The sequence below is a fragment of the Maniola jurtina genome, chromosome 3, assembly GCF_905333055.1.
Source record: "Maniola jurtina chromosome 3, ilManJurt1.1, whole genome shotgun sequence".
Taxonomy (NCBI): Eukaryota; Metazoa; Arthropoda; class Insecta; order Lepidoptera; family Nymphalidae; genus Maniola; species Maniola jurtina.
The window spans coordinates 7,657,064-7,676,481 of record NC_060031.1 but is presented as its reverse complement, the minus strand read 5'-3'; the positions used below and the strand labels follow the sequence as shown (position 1 = coordinate 7,676,481).

The 19,418-nt window shown below is 39.9% G+C and overlaps 1 protein-coding gene across 3 annotated transcripts; it reads left to right on the top strand.

The window, feature by feature from the left end:
• The first annotated feature begins 534 nt into the window (after positions 1–534).
• Positions 535–19,202, top strand: LOC123881179 (ATP-binding cassette sub-family C member 9-like). Of its 3 annotated transcripts, none has more exons than XM_045929813.1 (26): positions 535–758; positions 2,917–3,076; positions 3,381–3,756; positions 5,360–5,584; positions 5,681–6,010; positions 6,084–6,284; positions 6,365–6,665; positions 7,053–7,234; positions 7,328–7,637; positions 7,725–7,830; positions 8,739–8,890; positions 9,298–9,542; positions 9,945–10,160; positions 10,603–10,751; positions 11,180–11,299; positions 11,604–11,674; positions 12,379–12,503; positions 13,195–13,350; positions 13,576–13,797; positions 14,397–14,554; positions 15,401–15,596; positions 15,933–16,152; positions 16,688–16,812; positions 17,070–17,361; positions 17,673–17,875; positions 18,251–19,202. In XM_045929813.1, the coding sequence occupies exons 1-26, from the start codon at positions 587–589 to the stop codon at positions 18,398–18,400; spliced, it is 5,163 nt and encodes a 1,720-aa protein (XP_045785769.1). In that variant the 5' UTR covers positions 535–586; the 3' UTR covers positions 18,401–19,202. The 3 variants fall into 3 exon arrangements, with proteins under 3 accessions (XP_045785769.1, XP_045785770.1, XP_045785771.1); XM_045929814.1 differs by having other exon boundaries at positions 658–1,071; positions 2,919–3,076; XM_045929815.1 differs by lacking the exon at positions 535–758 and adding an exon at positions 1,147–1,355.
• Positions 19,203–19,418: the final 216 nt, after the last annotated feature.

The window sequence follows — 19,418 nt, the reverse complement described above, 5'->3', positions numbered from 1 at the left end:
GCACATCAGAGAAAAGGTTCCGGATTTTTTTGTATCTAACCGGCAAATGCCTTGTAACTACCTATTTGTAACTTGTATCTGAATAAAAAAATAAAGAAAATGCATCTATCTAAGTAGCTGATTAAATGTAAAACAATGTTTTGACTCAGCTAATAAGAAAGCAGGGCATGTTCAACACGATAAGCTGAAATGTAGGTAGTAGGTTGACCTCGACCGCTGCGCTTCTGTGCCGGTGAACCAGAAACGCATTGCATCAAACTAGAAACAAAAATACGACAAGTGCGAATTGGACTCGCACACGAAGGGTTCCGTACCATCGTACAAAAAATAACACTCTATTTATTTAAATTTTCTTAATGGCCATGTTGAAATTTTTATTATTTGTTGTTATAGTGGCAATAGAAATACACATTCTGTGAAAATTTCAACTCTATACTACGGTTCACGAGATGCATACAGCCCGCGGATAGGCGGATGGACAGACAGCTGAGGCTTACTAACCTTGCGCCTCCGTCCCCTTGATACCCTTCTACGGGACCCAAAAAAGGAGCGAGTAACAATGCCCGTGTAATTGTGGTAATGGCGCATGGTCTGTGGTGACTGCAAATTGCAGAACACTGCGCAGTTCACTGTCCATTGCCAGTATTCTGTCGAGAGCCGCCACTGCACTGGCGTGCATGTGACAGCCGCGAATCACAAGGTTCCAACTCGATTCGATTTGTACTCCGATCGCCATTCGCCAGTCGCCTGTCGCATTGGTACATAACACATATTCAGTTCTTCACGAGTGTGTGACGAAGGCTCGCGTCGCCCGCGTACTTGTCCCGCCAGAACGATTTTTCCGACACGGTCAATTTATCACACGAATAATAACATCAATATATAAGATCCTCATACCATTCTTATATCAGACATAACCGGAAGACAATGGACAATAGTCGAAATTATTTAAATATATACAGTGACGTGCGGTCTTAAAACGTGAAATGCCTACAAACTTTTGAATTAATAAGTGAATAAATAACATTTGGATGTTTTGCTTTTATTGTGACCGCGACAACTGATAAAAAGGTGATTTTCTATGTATTTACAATTCAGTTATCTACTTATTAATTGAATTATTTAAAGCACTATAGGAACCCTAACTGTATATGAAACCTAGTCCGTGGTTAGGTAGGTAGGTTACCTAGGTGTGTTTTACAAACAAAGTTTTACGGTTGATGTCACTTGTGTTACGGAAGCCGCGTTTGTGGGTAGGATCTTGTTTTGTTCCCATAATCATGTCTGAAATCTGGATATCTTAAAATTATAGTTACACATAGGCAGAGCAAATGAAAATTCATGGAACAGTAACGGTAATAAACAGAGATTGAATCGCTAGTGGTTAATAAATGCTAATCAAGTCAATAACTGGATAGGCAGGTAACTTTGATCCAATAAAATGACACTTACCTAGGTGCTTACTTAACTTCTTTGTAAAATTAATACGGAACCCACCTTAAGACAATTATTATTATTAGGTATGTAGAATGGCCGTTATGAGTGATGAAATCTGGAAAATACCAAAAAAAAATTACCTAAACAGTATCTAGTATCTACAAACATAAAAAAACCGGTCAAGTGCGAGGCGGACTCGCACATGAAGCGTTCCGTACCATCATATAAGGTATAACACTTTTATGTTGAACACTGCAAGTTAATGTGATAAAATAAATTATTTTTTTGGATATTTTCCTTTACTTGTGTTATAAGACCTACCTATCTGCCAAATTTCATGATTCTAGGTCAACGGGAAGTAGGTACCCTATAAGTTTTCTTGACAGACCAGCAGGCGGACAGACAGACAACAAACTGACCCTCTAAGGTTCCTTTTTTCCATTTGTGGTACGGAACCCTAAAACAACGCACTAAAAATTTTTGAACGATAGAATTTATGGTACGCGTAGGTAGCTATTTTATGATATCTACATCATCAAGGTAGGTAGGTACCTACATAGGCACATACTAAGTAATGTACCTAGTTATTACGGGAGCTACCTGTGTTATGAAGCAACGCCGGTACAGTAACGTATGGTTCAATCGAGAGGATGTTGTGTGGATGTTACCTTGATACACATAAATGTTTGATACATTCCACACATGGCAGCATATCTGCACCTTATCAGATCATTCTTAACCTTCTTCGAAAGTGATGTGTATACCTACCTTTCATTCATTATTTGCTATTGAGGTTTTCCATATCTTTTTATTTACATCATTAACAAAAACTTTTTATAATTTTATTAGTTTACCTACACTTGAATGAAATTATGAAATAAACATTTACTTTATATCAAAAATTTGATCAACGACGATCAAAATAACAAACGACGTGATTCTTTGTCTCCTTTCCTTTCCTTCTTCCTTTCCGGGTTCCGTTTTCTTTCTGAGGTACGGAACCCTAAAAATTGAAATAAGTAAATAATTAGATTAGGTATAATGAATTTTAGATCTTATGACTATTAATATTAGGTACACATTAAATGAACGAAAATATCTTAAGATGACTCCAGATTCCAGATGATAGGAATAACCCGGACCGATGTTTTAGCATGACTCAATAAAGAAATTTTCCTCCTAATGTTTTTGATAAATTGAATAATTTATTGATGAATTAACATGGCAATTAATCAATTTATTTCCTGTTCAATGAAATACAATATAGTAGTTAAGTAGGTACAACATAATAATATTGTACACTATGGAAAGAATGATGAAATTACCTAATCCAGTATCTGCGCTAGACTTTACCATTCACCTATAGGAATTTTAACAGGAAAATCTTAAAAATCCAGTTAGGATCACACGGGCTCTCACAGCCTCAAATGGTATTCAATATAAGCACAATGTGAAATAATTTGTTAAATCGGTTTTAAGAGGCCCGATTTTCGAAGACAGCGATGGAGGCAATGTGCGCGCGCGGAGACGTCGCGTGCGCACCGCACGCGCTCTCCGCCGCCTTGCACTCCCTGAACCTGTACTGCGCTGCCATTGCCGCCGCGCTCGTCTGCAGCTGCTCCTCCTCACGAGCGCACTGGTGGGTAAAGCTATGCTTTACTTTTCCTTAGTTTGCTTAGAAGATAAACAAATCGCAGAAACCTTCACGGACAAAATTGCGAGCATAATCTACTTACTTGGTAACGAGATAGCTTGCATCCTGATTATTGTTTGTTACACATGCGAACTTTTCCCGGAAAATCAAAGAGTTTTCACGGGATTTGAAATCCACGCGGACGAAGTCACAGGCATCCTTTAGTACCTAAATAATATTTTGCGGCTGCATAGAGGTATATTTTGTTCAGGATCATCAGACTGGTAATTTTTTTAACCATGTCTATTAGGTACGGCATCCGATGGCGAGGTCAGAACGTCAGAGGCATCGCGAGTCTTGTCTTGGGAGTGACATGGTGCTGCGGAGCGGCCGCTGCATCGGTTCGCGCTGCGGATACCGTGAGACTCGTCGCTGCACTCATGCCTCCTCTATCCTGGCTAGCATCTGCTGCCCTTCACGTCTCACTGTGGACAAGACGCTCATCAGCTCCCGTCCTTTACCTAGCTATATATTGGCTACTATCAGCAGCTAGTTCGGGAGCTGTGTTATACAACAACTTACTTCCTGGAGGTACGCTGAACGTTATCGAAGTATACGTTCAGGGCGTGGCAATGATTCTCTGTTTGATCATCTCTGGAGTCGACTGCCTTTGTTTTTATGACGAAGTAAGTACATAATAATTATATTGTTAAATCGGGTTAGTTTATGTTAAAATGCACATGAACAACGTAAATTCATAAGTATGCTAATTTAAGTAAAATTTCGTATTTAGCTAACCTATTGAACCTGGTGACTGGAACTACTTATTTAATGCTTATTTACGTATATATGTACTAAGTTACGATTTCCTAAGGTACTCAGATAACGCGATAACAGGTAGGTAAGTAACAGGTACACACTTTTACTTACACCTATTCACGTTTTGTAAAACTATTGTGATTCCATCGACGTACTACTTAGGTTTAGTATGCAAAATGTAAGGTAAGTAACTAGATATAGGTATCCAGTTACAGAGTATATGACTACTGCAGTACTAGTAGGTAGGTACTACGGAGCGGAAATGGTGGCACTAAAATTATTTACTACCTACCATATACCTAACTACTTGTACCATTACTACAGTTAAAATTTTGAAACTGCCTTAAATTCTACGTAAATAAAACTTACTATGTATACACTCTATAGTCTATACAGGTCAATCTCCTTAAATGTTAGTGACGCGATCTTTGTGTTAGCTCACGCAGGACGAGTAGTCCCAGACGCTCGCGACGCCGGCTATAAAGACTGAATCATACGCGACGGCCGCGCGCGTGGTCGTGGCGGAAATGCATACGCACCGTACAATTATTTATAACAGAAATATTTGTCGCGAGCATGCACTTAGTAGTTAGTAGTGTATATTTCACCGTTTACAAATGCTGGCGGCATTTTACAAACGCTCGGTAGATGAAAAACATCGAAGAACTTTAAAATGCTTCGTCTTTTTCGTAGGTAGGTATGTCATAAAACTCAATGATGATTCAAACGACTTTTACAAAATGGTGCGCCAAATTAGATTTACACGGAACCGATAGCGGAGGGCCCAAAAGTGCCTACGCATTTTTGTAAAATTCGGAGCAAATTAGAGTTTCAGAGTCCAAGGGTATCAAGTTTTCTAAGTGCGCTTAACAGGAGCCTTTTCGATTTACACTCTAGTGGTAGAATATGTAAACTTCGTAGAGTTGAGGTGACCAGACTTCGTTCTGGGTCCAATCTACAATTTCACGAAAATTGTTGTCTCAAACAAGTCAACAATTTGACCTTCGGTATTTTACAAACTAGCGAGCGTTCCTAAAATGCAGACGCTATTATTGTAAACGGCAAAATTCTCGCGTTGGGATCGCTGCTGTCGCGCCGTGCGGATGGCGCGCGTTATGTGTGTGTGGTAGATACCTACTTAAGTGGCGAGACGTTTGTCTGGCGCCTTTCTTCTTCCACTTCCCAGACTACAGCAATAACACGATAAGTCGATAAGTTTTGAAATATTTTTAAACAATAATTAAATTAGGTAGATAACTAACTTAAAGTAGGTTCTAAAATCTAAATAAGTAGTATACTTATACAAATGCAAGTTCTCCCTCACTCACGGGAGCGAAGCCGCGGGCGTAGGCATTAGTGTAACGTAGTTCACCCCTAGGAGTTTTTGTCATTTTTATTTTGTTCATAAAGGTACAAAATAATCTACTTAGTATATTAAATAAATGTGAAGCTTAATTATTGCTTTTTCAGGTTACAAAACGATTACAATCTCGACAAAAAAGTACGACTGAAACTAAAAATACTTATTACGCTTACAACGAAACACACTTTTTTTCAAAGATAACTTTCTTCTGGTTGAACTGTTTACTATACAAAGGATATGTTACACCTAATAACGATTTGGGAGATATACCCGAAAATGAGAGATCGAAAATATATTATGAAAAACTAAAGAAATTATACTACAAACAAAAGGTTTGATAAAATATTTTTTGCTTTATACCTAATATAGGTATTTCATGTTTCATGTTTCGGGGCTTTCAAGCATACTAACTTTATATTGCCTTTTAGATGACAAAAAATAAAGAAACGGCCGCAAGTATATGGCACTGCTACGTTCATATGTTATGGCCAAACTTCTACATAGGAGGACTTTTAAAACTTTTTGGGGATTTCATTTCCATTATACCAGCGGTAGGATTGGCCGTTATTATAAAATTTATACAAGACCAAAATTCAGCATTCGACACCAATGCTGAAATTAGTCTGGAAGAATTCCTCTCGAATGGATATGTTATGCTGCTTATCGTTACTTTGGCACTTATTTTTCAAGCAATTTTGTCGCAAAATTCCACTCATTTAATAACAGTGGAAGGTACCAGACTTAAAATGGCATTACAAGTAAGTATCTATATCTACCTATTCGTTCAACTGATATCAAAATCAAAATTTCAAACCTCAAATTTGATTTCAGAGCATGATCTATGATAAATGTATGCGGTTGGCATCTTGGTCATCAGATGCAAATGTAGATGAGAAGTCGCCACTGCTTCATAACCCTGACGAAGAAGCTAACACACAGTCCGGGCTCCTTATCAATTTGATATCACAGGATACGTATAACATTATGTCGTGTGTATGGATTTGTCATTACACGTGGGCAATACCGTTAAAGGTAAGGAAATATTTTCATATTTTTAGTAGGTCTCTATATCATGTTGACATACCTAATTATTTCTTTATGTTCTCTTTCAGGTAATTCTTATTTTGTATTTGCTTTACACAAAATTGGGTACAAGCGCAGTGATAGGCACAGCCGCCAGCTTCTTGTTTATAACTCCCTTACAATTCTACATTGGAAAGAAAATTTCAGACAACTCCAAAGATACGTCGAAATGTACCGACCACAGGGTTTCTAAATTATCCGAAATTTTACAAGGAATGAATGTTATAAAACTGTACGTGTGGGAAGACTTGTTCAATGAGAAGATATTACAACTTCGAGAAGTAGAATTAAAACTTCTCAATAAAGACTCTGCCTACTGGAGTTTACTGAGTACGTACTTTTAATTGCAAATACAACCACATAGTATTTTAAAGTTACATTTTATCATTATCATCACCCCTTCGCCAGCTCATTACTGAGAACGAGTCTCCTCACAGTATGAGAAGGGTTTGACTACAGTCCACCGCGCTGGTCAAGACTGAGAGACTTCACACTTATTTGAGAAAATTATAGAGAACTCTCAATTATGCAGGCTTCCTCGCGATGTCTTCCTTCACCGTTATAACAAATGATATTTAAATGCTTAAAACGCACATAACTTGGAAAAGTTGAAAAAAAAAAAAGAAAAAACTCCGACCTCCCGAACTGAAGGCCAATATCTTAACGGCTAGGCTATCACTGCTTGTCGACCTCATTAAATATGTATAATTATTTCAGCATTCACAACACATTTATCGGCAATATTAGTTACTGTTATAACTTTCACGACACATTACTTTCTTGACCACGGCAAAAATTTGACTGTTGTAAACGTGTTCGCTGGACTGGCCCTCTTTAACCAGTTAACGATACCAATGTTGATCCTACCGGTGACTGTGCTGATGATCATACAAGCTATGGTAAGGCTCTTTCTTAATTGTGTACATCCAATTTCTATGCATGTTTATTTTTTGACGTGACTCTACCAGTAAATGAAAGAAAATATTCTCCAGGTCAGCAATAAAAGGATAAAAGATTTCTTGGAACTTCCAGAGTCTTATAATGTGCGAGATGTTGTAAACGAGGTCACATGCTCGAAGAATGTTTTAGATGAATGCGATGATGCTTTTATTGATACAATGGCGGAAGAAAATCCACTTTCTGAAAAGGACGAGCTTAATGGTGATGAACACATTACTGATGAAAGCAAATTCAATGGAGATCAAGAGCAAGAGTATTTGATTAGATTTAGAAACACAGCATTTTCTTGGAGACTAAAAGAAAATGCGTGGTTAGAAATTGATGATTTAGACATTTCATCAGGTAAAGTTAATAGCTAAACTCATAATTTCATGCAAAGTAGAAAATATATACCGTCACTTATTAATAAATTAAATTAAATTACTTCAGGAAAATTAATAATGGTGGTCGGATCTTCTGGTTCCGGAAAATCATCTTTTTTATCTGCAGTTCTTGGCGAAATGCATCATGAGCGTGGAGACGCGTCGGTAAATAGGTAACTATAAGATATACAGGGTGTTTGGTAATTAGTATATTATAATGACTTCACGTACCCATGCTACTTTGATCTGATAAATACAATGCTGAAGTAAAATGACGAAATAAAATTATAAAAATTTCCTTACAAAATTTTAATTTTTTTTTAAAGTAAGTCCAAGCTTTCATGGTTCTAACGTGCCCTAACTCACTGAGATCGTTGGCCTTGGCCTATCTAGAGATGGCCAACGATCTCAGTAAGTTAGGGCACGGTAAGGTCATGAAAACTTTGACATAAGTTTTTTTATAAATGTTGTATGAAAATTTTATAATTTTATTTCGTCATTATACTTCAGCATTGTATTTATCAGATTATAACGTAGCATGGATACGTGTCGTCTTTATATACTAATTACCAAACACCCTGTATAATCTAACTACTTTATAGTACTATATCCTATATTATACTTCAAGATTCCGCGGTCAACGTCTGCTTTTTACTTTTTTATGTTTGTTACATAATACCTACGAGTACTTCACTAAGATCTCGATACATATCAATATCATGTGTAGGTACCTACTTACTTTCACTACATATTTCTTACAGAAAGTAGATATGCAACGAAGTTTCTACTGCGGCATTTATTTTATATGTTAATCCAATATTCTTATTATTTTCTTTATTCAATCGACTCTAATAACTAAGATTTATACGAAATGGTGCTCCCGTAGATATAAGCGGTAGTAGTATCTTTTTAATTAACTTTGAATTCATAATAGATATCTGCTTATAAGCACACAAGTGGGTACAGACCTAAGTTTTTTTGAAAATTCGAGCTACCTACATACAATTTTCAATGGTTAAGTAGTAAATTTACCGTTACATTACATTTAGGTTACCGTCTCTACATTCATTAAAATATGCAGGAATTGCTCGATGTGGTACGCTGGTCAACCGCCCTGGCTTCTAGAGGGTACAATAAAAGAAAACATTCTGATGGACAGCCCGTGGTGTAGCAGTAGATACACACGAGTACTCCGCGCAACGGCTTTGCGACCAGACCTGCAGCTTTTACCGGGTAAGGTTGCCAATGGATCTTGGGATCCATTTTTAGGGTTCCATAGTAAAAAGAAACCCTCATAAATTCACCCAGTCCCTATGTAACTGTCCGACTCTACGTTAAGATGTTTTAGCACAGTAAATGATTATCTGTTACGGAGAGGCATTAAAAAAAGAAGTTCATACAGTTATCCTGAACCTGAAAAACGACAGGCGGGAAAAAAAACCCTTAGAGACACCTCGTTGAAGAGGCACCTACATAGTTTAAAATCAGTAGGTATATGAGATTTCAGGTTTTAGAAACAACTGCCATACACGAAATAATGACAGTCAAAGTTTTTAGCAACTAGCATGACTACGGTACCCTACCTTAACCGTGTTAATGGTTAAACTGCAAACTGTGTATACCAATATTTTACTTTGTAGAAGGCGATAACACGCAACTAGGAAGCTACGGGACGCCGCTGTCGGGCGGTCAGAGGGTGCGCGTCTGTGTCGCTCGGGCGCTGTATTCGAGGGCAAAGCTGATAGTGCTGGACGAGCCGTTCGGCGCGCTAGATGCCGTGCTTGCTCGACACTTGGTCGCGAGGGCGCTACTTCCCACCGCTCGAAGTGGTCGCACCGTTTTGGTAGCGACCAATAGATTAGAATTGCTGCACTACGCCGATACGGTACGAATTTTTTAACTAGAGTGTATTTTACCCTTTTACAACGCTACGCCACGGAATCTGAGAGGTTGCGTGGCGATGTGATTGCAGACCAATACCTTATCTAAGATTACGGTTTGGTCCCCAATTCCTAATCTTAGATTAGAGATTTTTTCCTTAATTTATAAGTAATTCATGATCATCATACCGGTAGCTTATTTTCGCAAAATATTCGTTTCCTTCTTCGGATATAATATAATAATCCGTCTTTCCATAGTGAAAGTCATGAAAATCCGTACAGTATGTAGGTAGTAATATCTTAGATTAGCCCGTACAAACACGAACTCAGATCATCTCGTGTATCCTGGTTCCATGCTGCTAAAATACTGGAAGCTAATAAATGCATTTTGTTCGTTGTGTTATCAGGTAATAGTGATGGAAGACGGTCGCGTCAGCGGCGTGGGGCGTGTGAACAGTACCAGTGAAGGCGCGCTGGCCCAGTGGGCGCAGCTGGCTGAGGAAGCTCGAGTGGCGGCGGCGCGCGGGGGCGCAGGCCCGCCGGGGGGCGCCGGGCGCGAGCGCTCGCAACTGCTGCGTGCTGTGAGCCGCGTGCAATTCCAGAATATGTCTGATGATGCCTTGGTGCGATCCCAACTTGTTCCTATCTGAAATGTTTTATTTATTCAAGATAGATGGAAATAACAAGCAAGTTGGCAAACAATCACGCTGATCTTGTTTTGCCTGGGTATGGATACCTTTTTTAAATAGGTACTACGCGTTCTCGGTCTAAGCTAAAATCGTATCCTTCCATAGTTGGCCAAAAAATACAATATCTGTGTTGAAAGAGGTTCCAAATCAATCATTTTGAAATCCATAATATTATTACGTACTCGTAAGAATATTAGTAGAAGTATAGAATTATACTTAATTCTAAATACTCCGAGGATTGTGAAAAAATACGTTAGATAAGTTTGTAAGAAAATGATATGCCTTTCGAATTGTACCTGCACTTTGACCGCATTGTACCTGTGACGTCATGAGTCATGGCTAATGATGGGTATAACCTTATATTGTTTTATCCCAGCAACTAGACATCAGTGAAGTGACTGGAGCTCACCTGCTGGCCGAGGTACCGACGTGTGTGGGCGGCACCTGGCGCCGGCCACCGAGTCGCGTGCGCTCTTCGCTTGGAAGACAATTTTCCTCACCACCTCCTACTTTGCCCCGTTTCAAGTAAGTGTTATCTAAGTACTGAGTACATGGCATCGTAAAAATATAACATTTGGCGGAGATACATATCCTACCCATACAAATATTTAAATTAGGTAGGTAACTCCCGAAATTAATAATAAATAATTAATCTACACCTATATATTTGTATTCGGATAATAGCGGATTTTCATCATCATTCGAGTTTAATCATTTGAGTTTGTTCTCTAAAATATATCGATAAATGACTACTGTACTGTTACTACTCAAATTTATTTACAACAAGAAACAAATTGTAGCAGTTTTCCGTGTAATGAAAAATAAAACCTAGGTTTATTTTTTTAACTAACTTCAAAATTTGACGCTTTTTTTTTAAATTATTTTTTGTGTTTGTTACGCGATTACTCCGCCAAAATATATGAATCAATTTTGATATTTTTTTTTGTAAATAGGTGGCGTCACGAAATTAGGCGCGCCGTAAGCGCTGTTGAACCTAATCAACAACATCGCGAGGATAGCCCGTTGAGACAAGACAATAACCGCCTGCGACCTTATTATAGAACTTTAACCAGGTGGGTATTTTTCTCTGTACTTATATTCGTTAATTTATAATCCTATTTTCTCCTGTACATATTATATTCTGTCAATCACTCACTTTCTACATCCGCCAATAATTCAGAGTGTTTTTATAAATCCTGTGAAAACTGATTTTCCGTGATATGGTTGTCCAATGCCGTTAGCCGAATGCAAGCTATCTCTATACCTACCCGTGAAAATCGGTTAAACTATGGGGCGTGAAAACGGACAGACAGACAAACCCGTTTTTGTATTTACAATATTAAGTATTAGGTAAGTATGGATTTTTTATTGTTTCAGGTGGACACCGAGGAGTTTGCGACGATTCTTAAGTACTCACTCTGATTCATCAGCAGAAGATCAAAGTAATGGTAAAAACATACTGTACTTACCTATCAGTAGGTAATTCCCATAAAATAGGTACGATTCTCAGTTGGGTTATCCTAGAACGATGATCAAAGCCACATCTTTTCAGAAAATACCTAAGTAAAAATGGAAGTTATCTCATTCAGTTTTTAAATCAAATAATTAATCTAAAAATATTGCTTGTGAAAAATAATAATTAGGTTAGAGATTTCTCTACAACCACTGCAACCAGATTACATTAATTTTTTAAACGATTGTCACAGCAAAAAAATTTAAGTAGGTACAATTCCACTCTATTGTTCCGTGGCCGACTTAAGAGGTAAACAAGTCGATTCGCGCAAAAATGCGTAGAAATGCGCTATGCAGTGCGCATAGGACCTTCTTACCGTGAACTACTTAATAATTAAACCGTGATACTATTAGTATTATGCTCTCTGTGCGTCGTATTCTTCGATTGTGACTCCTTTCCATTAACCCAAGCATTAATCACATAATGGTAGGGGTTTCATTAATTCCCAACTTCCCAGATCTTCCGCACAAGGCTAAGAAAACGAAATTTCGGTATAAGTTAGTTTCGGTTTAACTTATGTTTCTGTCTGATGTAGTGGTAAGTTATTAACCGCTACCGATGGGGTAATTATGCTAAAAGCATTTACAAAAGAACGTCCTAATCTTCTGGAGTGATATGTGTACCTATTGATCTGTTTAGGTAAAGTGGATGAAGTTTCGCCCGATGCGACATTCACCTCAATAACTTCAAACGGCGTAGAAGCGGTCGCCGTGCCCATTTCTGACATCCCGGCCGCGAGAGAAGAACAACCAGTTCTTAACGAGGTAACATACCACTTTAATTATAGTCAGCTCAGTATCTACTTGCACGTTCTAATGTCTCGACTTGATTTAAAACCTGTTAATGAACAAGTTTTGGGCTTTTCCTTAGAAAACGTTGCGAAAGCCTATGTATTTAGTTAAGTTTAATAAACACATATTAATTCATATGAGATACGCGCTTATATTATTTATGAAATAGAAGTAATGGTTTTTTTACGTTTTTTAACCCCCGATCCAAAAAGAGGGGTGTTATAAGTTTGACGTGTGTATCTGTGTATCTGTCTGTGGCAACGTAGGTCCGAAACTAATGAACCGATTTAAGTTTTTTTTGTTTAAAAGGTGGTTTCAGAAAATCGGTTCAGCCGTTTGAAAGTTATCAGCTCTTTTCTAATTACTGTAACCTTCACTTGTCGGGGGTGTTAGTACGCTATACGCAGTAGGGTTGCCACTTGCCACTTGTCAAGCGGGCAGCGAGCGGCCGGCTTATAGTCGGACATGTTTGACTTTTTACGGCCGTGCCAGTCCTCATAATATCAAACAGGATGTTATTTTGGGGCAGTCAGCGATGCCAACATTTAAACTATTAGAAATAGAGGAATTGTAAGAATTGGTCTAAAGAATCATGTCGTCTATTTAAAAATCTCATACTAGGGTAAGGAATTTTTTTCCCCAAAAAAAAAAGTATCATTTGTAGAGTACGATATGGTGGGAATACGCCCGCGCCGGGAGTTGGTGGAGTGCGGTGTTCTGGGTGGCGGCGACGGCGACGCAAGGCATAGCGCTCGCAGCAGACTACTGGCTCTCGCTGCTGGCTGAGCAGAACTCACGGACTACGCTTTCTGACCAACGGGTAACGAAAAGACCACCGACACATCCGATGCGCGTTCAGTCAAATCAAATAAAACTAGAAATTAATAAGTTAGAATAGAAAATACTTACTGGTAAAACTGGTACTGAAAACTGAAAGGTAGGATGAGTTTTAGTGCGCATAAGTAATGAATGAAAAAAAATGGAAGTCGTTTTGCTATTGAGGCAGGTGCAAAATGCGAATGTTATTAGGTACCTCCTTTTATAGATGTGGGACATGATACAAGTGTACGCGCTGTGGTGTTTGTGCGGCGCGTGCTTGGCTGCGTGCACGCAAGTGGCGAGCGCGTGCGCGGGCGCGGCCTCGCGGCGCGCACTGCACGAGCGCTTGTTGCACGCCACTCTCCACGCTCCGCTGCAGCACCACCTTGCGCGACCAGCCGGAGACACTCTACACCGGTTTTCCTCCGATACACTCGTCGTAGACAAGGTGATTTTGTAGCTAGCAAAGTATCCAGGAAGCAGGCACTATGCGAATCTTCCAATACACAGGGGCCTATGCTGTAACAGTGCTAATTAAAAAAAATATAATTTCGCAAATTGGCCACGGTTATTCCTTAAGATGCCAAGGAAGATGCCAAATTTCAAAGGAAGATAAGCAGTCTGACTTTTAAAAGATTTTTAGACATATTTTGATACCTATTTGGTACCTATTACTAAAGTCAAAATCTCAACTACCTCGTTGATTTAGTGTTCCATTAGACCATGTTCGACTGTGGATGAAGAGCTCCTGGGTTCAATTTCCAGGTTGCCTCGGAGACCACTTAAAGTCGTCGCTTCATCTCTTTCCGGTCATGTCGGCTTACCATTCCAACGTACTATCAGAATGCACCAGACATTCCCTCGTCTCTTTTTTTAGGTACCTACACACACACTTGTCACTATAATAGCTCGGAGGTCTAAATCTCCATAGAGTTTTATCGTCACAGCCGAAATTCAGTCGCGAGGACACTATTGTACCTACTAATATAATATACTCGCAGTCTATTACATTTTGATTACTAATAATCTAAATTATGTTCCTTGCAGAAATTACCAATGGCAATGAGCAGATGGGCACAACTTGCCTTACTCTGCGGGGCGACGATGCTGGTGAACGCGGTCGCTTCACCGTGGACTCTACTCGCTATCGTACCCGCCGTGATAGTGTTTCTTGTTCTGCAGTCTGTCTACTTACATAATGCGAGGTGAACTCAATAAATCCCTTTAAAATGTGCATGTTGATATTTCCCTTTACCTTCTTAGTTCCAACTGTGAATTAGGTGAGCTTGTGCTGGAAGTATTACATTAGTCCAATATATGGGGATCCTAATTTCTAAAGTGCTCTCTGGTTTCAGACCGCCCGACCTCTTAAAACCGACGTGAGCTAAGTATTTTATGAATGAGCTCTAATGAATGGGAAATTGAATTGAATTTGATTTTCCGGTATAAAAAGTAGCTTTTGTCATTCACCATTCCTGGAATTCAAGTTCCAGGCCTAGAACTGCCAATAGCTATGCAAAAAATCACATCGATCCGTTTCTCGTTGCGACGAGATTGAAGGACAAGCCAATAAATAAACACACTTCCGCATTTATAATAATTATTATGGGTAGTGAAGCATTCATTTAATACTCAATAATTCATATTAGCGCGAGCGTACCTAGTGACCGCAATCTACAACATGTGGTTGACCCTGAGTATCAATTTCAATAAATTGTGTCCTACTAAATACCTACTTCCGTAAATATGGTTTACTTTACCTTAAAATGTTTGAAGACATCTCAGGGAAATCACATTTTCTAAATGGCTAGTGCGTTTTAGAAATCTATCAGACACTGCATCGCTACAATTTGGTGAGTGCTGAGATATTTTGTAAAACTGCGAACTACCTACAGATTTTTAATAAACCGTGGATAAAGCAGTATGTATCATTTGCCTACCAAAATATGCCTTGACCTTGTCGAAAAATCTGTACACGCCTAAGTATGGGTGACTCTGAAACGGCAGACATTAATAAATATACCTATCTAACATATGTCGATATGTTACAGGGAGTTTCAACATATCGAGGCTGAAAGTGCAGCGCGGGCAGTTTCCCTGGCGGTGCAGACGCTAGCGGGCGCGGGCACAGTCCGGGCGGGGCGACTTCAGGCACGGATGCGCGCGGTTTTCTTCCGTCGTCTGGATCGTAACCACAATGCTCTGTTGCTACTGAATTCCTCCAACCGGTGGTTGGGGTTGACGTTGGTACGCATGATGATGTGAAGTTCATTATGTTTAAATTGCGAGATATAGCGGCAAACATCCAGCGCTGTTGGTCCGAGAGCGGCTATGGAGTATTGAATAATGTTGAAAAGTTTCATAAAAGCTGAAATTTTATAAAGTTACCTTAGAAGTGCCTTTTAGAATTACCTAGTAGAATTGCTACAATAAGACTTTACAACTTATACCATTAGCAGCTGAAATTGAGCTCGCTCAGTGCTGCGGCTTGAAATTTATTAAACGCCTCTGTTACTATCGCAATAGCTCATTATTACTTTTTCCCTCTCTGTGAGCCGGCCTTAACATAAAATTCTTGCACAGGATTTGGTGGGAGCTGCGAGCGTGTTCGTGTCTCTAGCGGTGGCGTTGTACAGCGGCAGCGGCGGCGCGGGTGCGGGGCTGGCGGGCACGTACGCGCTGCTGCTGCCCGTGTACCTCGCGCACCTCGCCAAGTGCCGCGCAGACCTCGACCTGCGGCTGGCGGCCGTGCAGCGTGTGCTCGCCGACACCAGCATACCGCAGGAGGACTATAGAGATGACTGTAAGTCACGAGTAGTTTTATCATTAGTTATTACAGCAGTGATAGATAACGGCGTGATCTTTCTACCTACAATAAATACCTAAGCGAACTGTGGATCTACACCTACAGTCTTAGATGGTAACAAAGGTGGAAAATGGTATGTGGTAAAGTATACCTAATCTAAAATACCCATCAGGTCATACGCCTAATAAGTATACCTACCTATGCGGTCGCTTGCCAGTATGTATGACTATACTGGAAAGTTTAAGTAAGTAGGTACTATAAAACAAAATTCTGTAGCCTTTACACAATCGAAGAATCTATTTTATCTGAATGATAAAAGAGCGTGGAATAGAGTCGCTGCTTGCTCCAGCAATTCTATTAACGATTTAATGGTAATTGACCGCGACCAAAGCCTTCCACTGAACCACTTACCCACCCAAGAAATAAACCTCACGTTTATAAAACTACATCTCACACCACTCCGAAATAGAGATTTCATTGCAAAACTTATTTAGTTAGTTATGAGGCTTATTTAATGAAGTAAACTTTCCAGGTCCAATTCCTTCAGGATGGCAACGAAACGGAAAAATTGAGTTTCAAGACGTAAGCATACAGCATCAACCAGGATTACCTACAGTGCTCAAGAATATCACGTTCACAGTCAAACCTGGACAAAAGGTAAGGCTACTAACTCTTAAATAAGCAATTCCTACCTAAGTAAAAACCGGTAAGACCGACCGGCCTAATGATTCGGGGAGGTCTGGGGTTCGATTCCGGGTACGCTTCTAAGGAAAACATCGTGAAGAAATTTGCATGCCCGAGAATTCTTCATAGTGTGCTGAGATGTATGACGTCCGTCAATCCGCATTTGGCTAGGTGGTTATGTACATCCAACTACCTACTTATTATTTACTTTTTTTAATATTTTGTCTCAGGTCGCCATTTGTGGTAGAAGCGGGAGTGGCAAGTCTTCATTGGTGTTATCCTGCGTCGGAGCAACAACCATCCACAGCGGTCGCCTGCTGATCGACGACCAGGACGTGACGCGTGTGCCGTTGCGTGCGCTGAGGCATCGAGTGGTGGTTTTGCCACAAGAAGCGGTCATGTTCTCTGGAACACTGCGGGAGAATCTAGACCCTCTTGCTGTGCACACGGATGAGGAAATATGGCAAAGTTTAAGGGCTGTTGGCTTGTTCGACTATGTGACTGCTCAGTCGGCGGGCTTAGGTAAGGGCTAAGGCCATAGATTTACAATGACGAGACTCGTTCTCGAAATTCTCAGTAGGTAGGTACTAACCCGGAGTAGGTAAATGTAGATCCTCCTGTCCCTATGTAAGTAGAGATTGGGCGCCATGGTCCATTTAGGTAATATGTAGTATTGTACCTACTAGACAAATACGTAGGTAGGTATATCACTGGTACCTACTAGATGATGCCCGCAATCTACATCCACTTAGGTTTACACTTTTGAAAAGATATAGTGTCGCATTCATAATATTAAAAATCTATACTATTTTGACGATTTCGTGTGCGAACAGAGTGCAGCCTGGGCAGTTGGCGCGGGTGCTGGTCGGGCAGTAGGGGCGCGCGCGTGTGCGCGGCGCGGGCGGCGCTGCACGCGCGCACGGCGGCCGCGCTGCTGCTGGACGAGCCGGGCGCCGCGCTCGATGCGTCTCAAGAGCGAGCGCTGCTGCACGCCATCGCTGCGGTGGCGCCCAACACTACCATCATCACCGTTGCGGTAAGGGACATTTCTTACAAAAGTTACCCTTCGAGTTCCAGAGTACTTTTCCGTTTTTTCAGCTTGAAAAGTTTATAGTTTTATCCATAGAAGTTGGGTTAGTTTGCGAACTTGTACCTACGTTTAATCCAGAACATTCCTTGAATAGAAAACAAAACCTACATTAAACTAAGTTCATACCCAAAATCCAAGTCTTATCTGCTCAATTCATAACGTTCATAAATTAAGCCGACAAATTTTTATTGCGTGTCTCTCTCCCTCTTATAAGACAACGCGAAAGCCGTTGACAGACGCGCCACGGTTATCGTACACGTACACAGATACGTAACCAAGTGAGTAAGTTTGGTATTTAAAAAACTATTGATTTGTTTACAGCATCGAGTGTCGTCGGTCCGCGACTACGACAGTCTAGTGGTGCTGGAAGACGGGCGCGTGGCGGAGCGCGGCCGCGCGGACGCGCTGCTCGCCGCGCCCGCGTCGCTGCTCTCGCGCCTCGTCGCTGCTGCCTCGCAAAGACACACTTGACCAAGTCTCGAATATACCTCTTGGCTTAGATCTGACGCAACATTTCAGCATTTTAATTGACGATTAAGTTAATACCTTTGAATTTATTCCCATTAATTAATACCTTTGCACACATTCAATTCTTGAATATAATAGAACCGCGTCAAATGTGACTAAGAGGGGTCATACACAGACTGCTTGAAGGTCTTGACTGACATGCTTTGCCATTAATCCACCCTGCGGTATAGACTCGGTTTGTGTCCATCTATCTCGGATGGACAGACATACATCAGTCATAAAGACACGACTAGTCCGAGAGACTTCGATAAGAAAACCCTAAGATAATATACAAACCACGTCTGGGGGTAGATGGTCACACATTTCCAAGTACCCTATGACCGCTCTGAGATGATCTTCGAATATGATGATAACGGTCGCAGTCTGTTTCCTCTTAATTAGCACTTAGAATAACTAATGACGAGCATCGACTACTGTGAAAAAGTAGTCATGTTTTAGGCAATAAATGTTTTAGGTATTAATTGTAATAAATATTGTAACATTTACATTTTACCTCGTATTAGTAATCTTCTCTTAATATAATTATCGATTTCGGAAAACGGAAAGCTGGATTATAGTATGAATCTCATAAACCTAGATATCGTTTGTGGTGTTTGAGCCTGTGTAAAATTGTCGATGGGAACTTTTGAGTTTTTGTAAAACAACTGTATCTGTGATCATACCGAAATCCAACTGTCCGAGGTTTTCCGAAGCATAATGCTTAATTAGCAAAAATTCGTAGTTGCATAATTTTGATGATAGTTTAGAAAAGAATTTGAATATTTTGTTATAATTTAACTGCACCGAATAATAAGTCCTCAATTATTTCGAGTCACTAGCTGACATGGTCATATTTTGTTCCTCGTTCAATAATAATTGTTAATCAAATCGTATGTACTTATTTATTTTATACAGCTACGTAATAAGTATAACGATCACTATTTACAAATGTATCGCTTTAATATAAAGACTGAAATTAAGC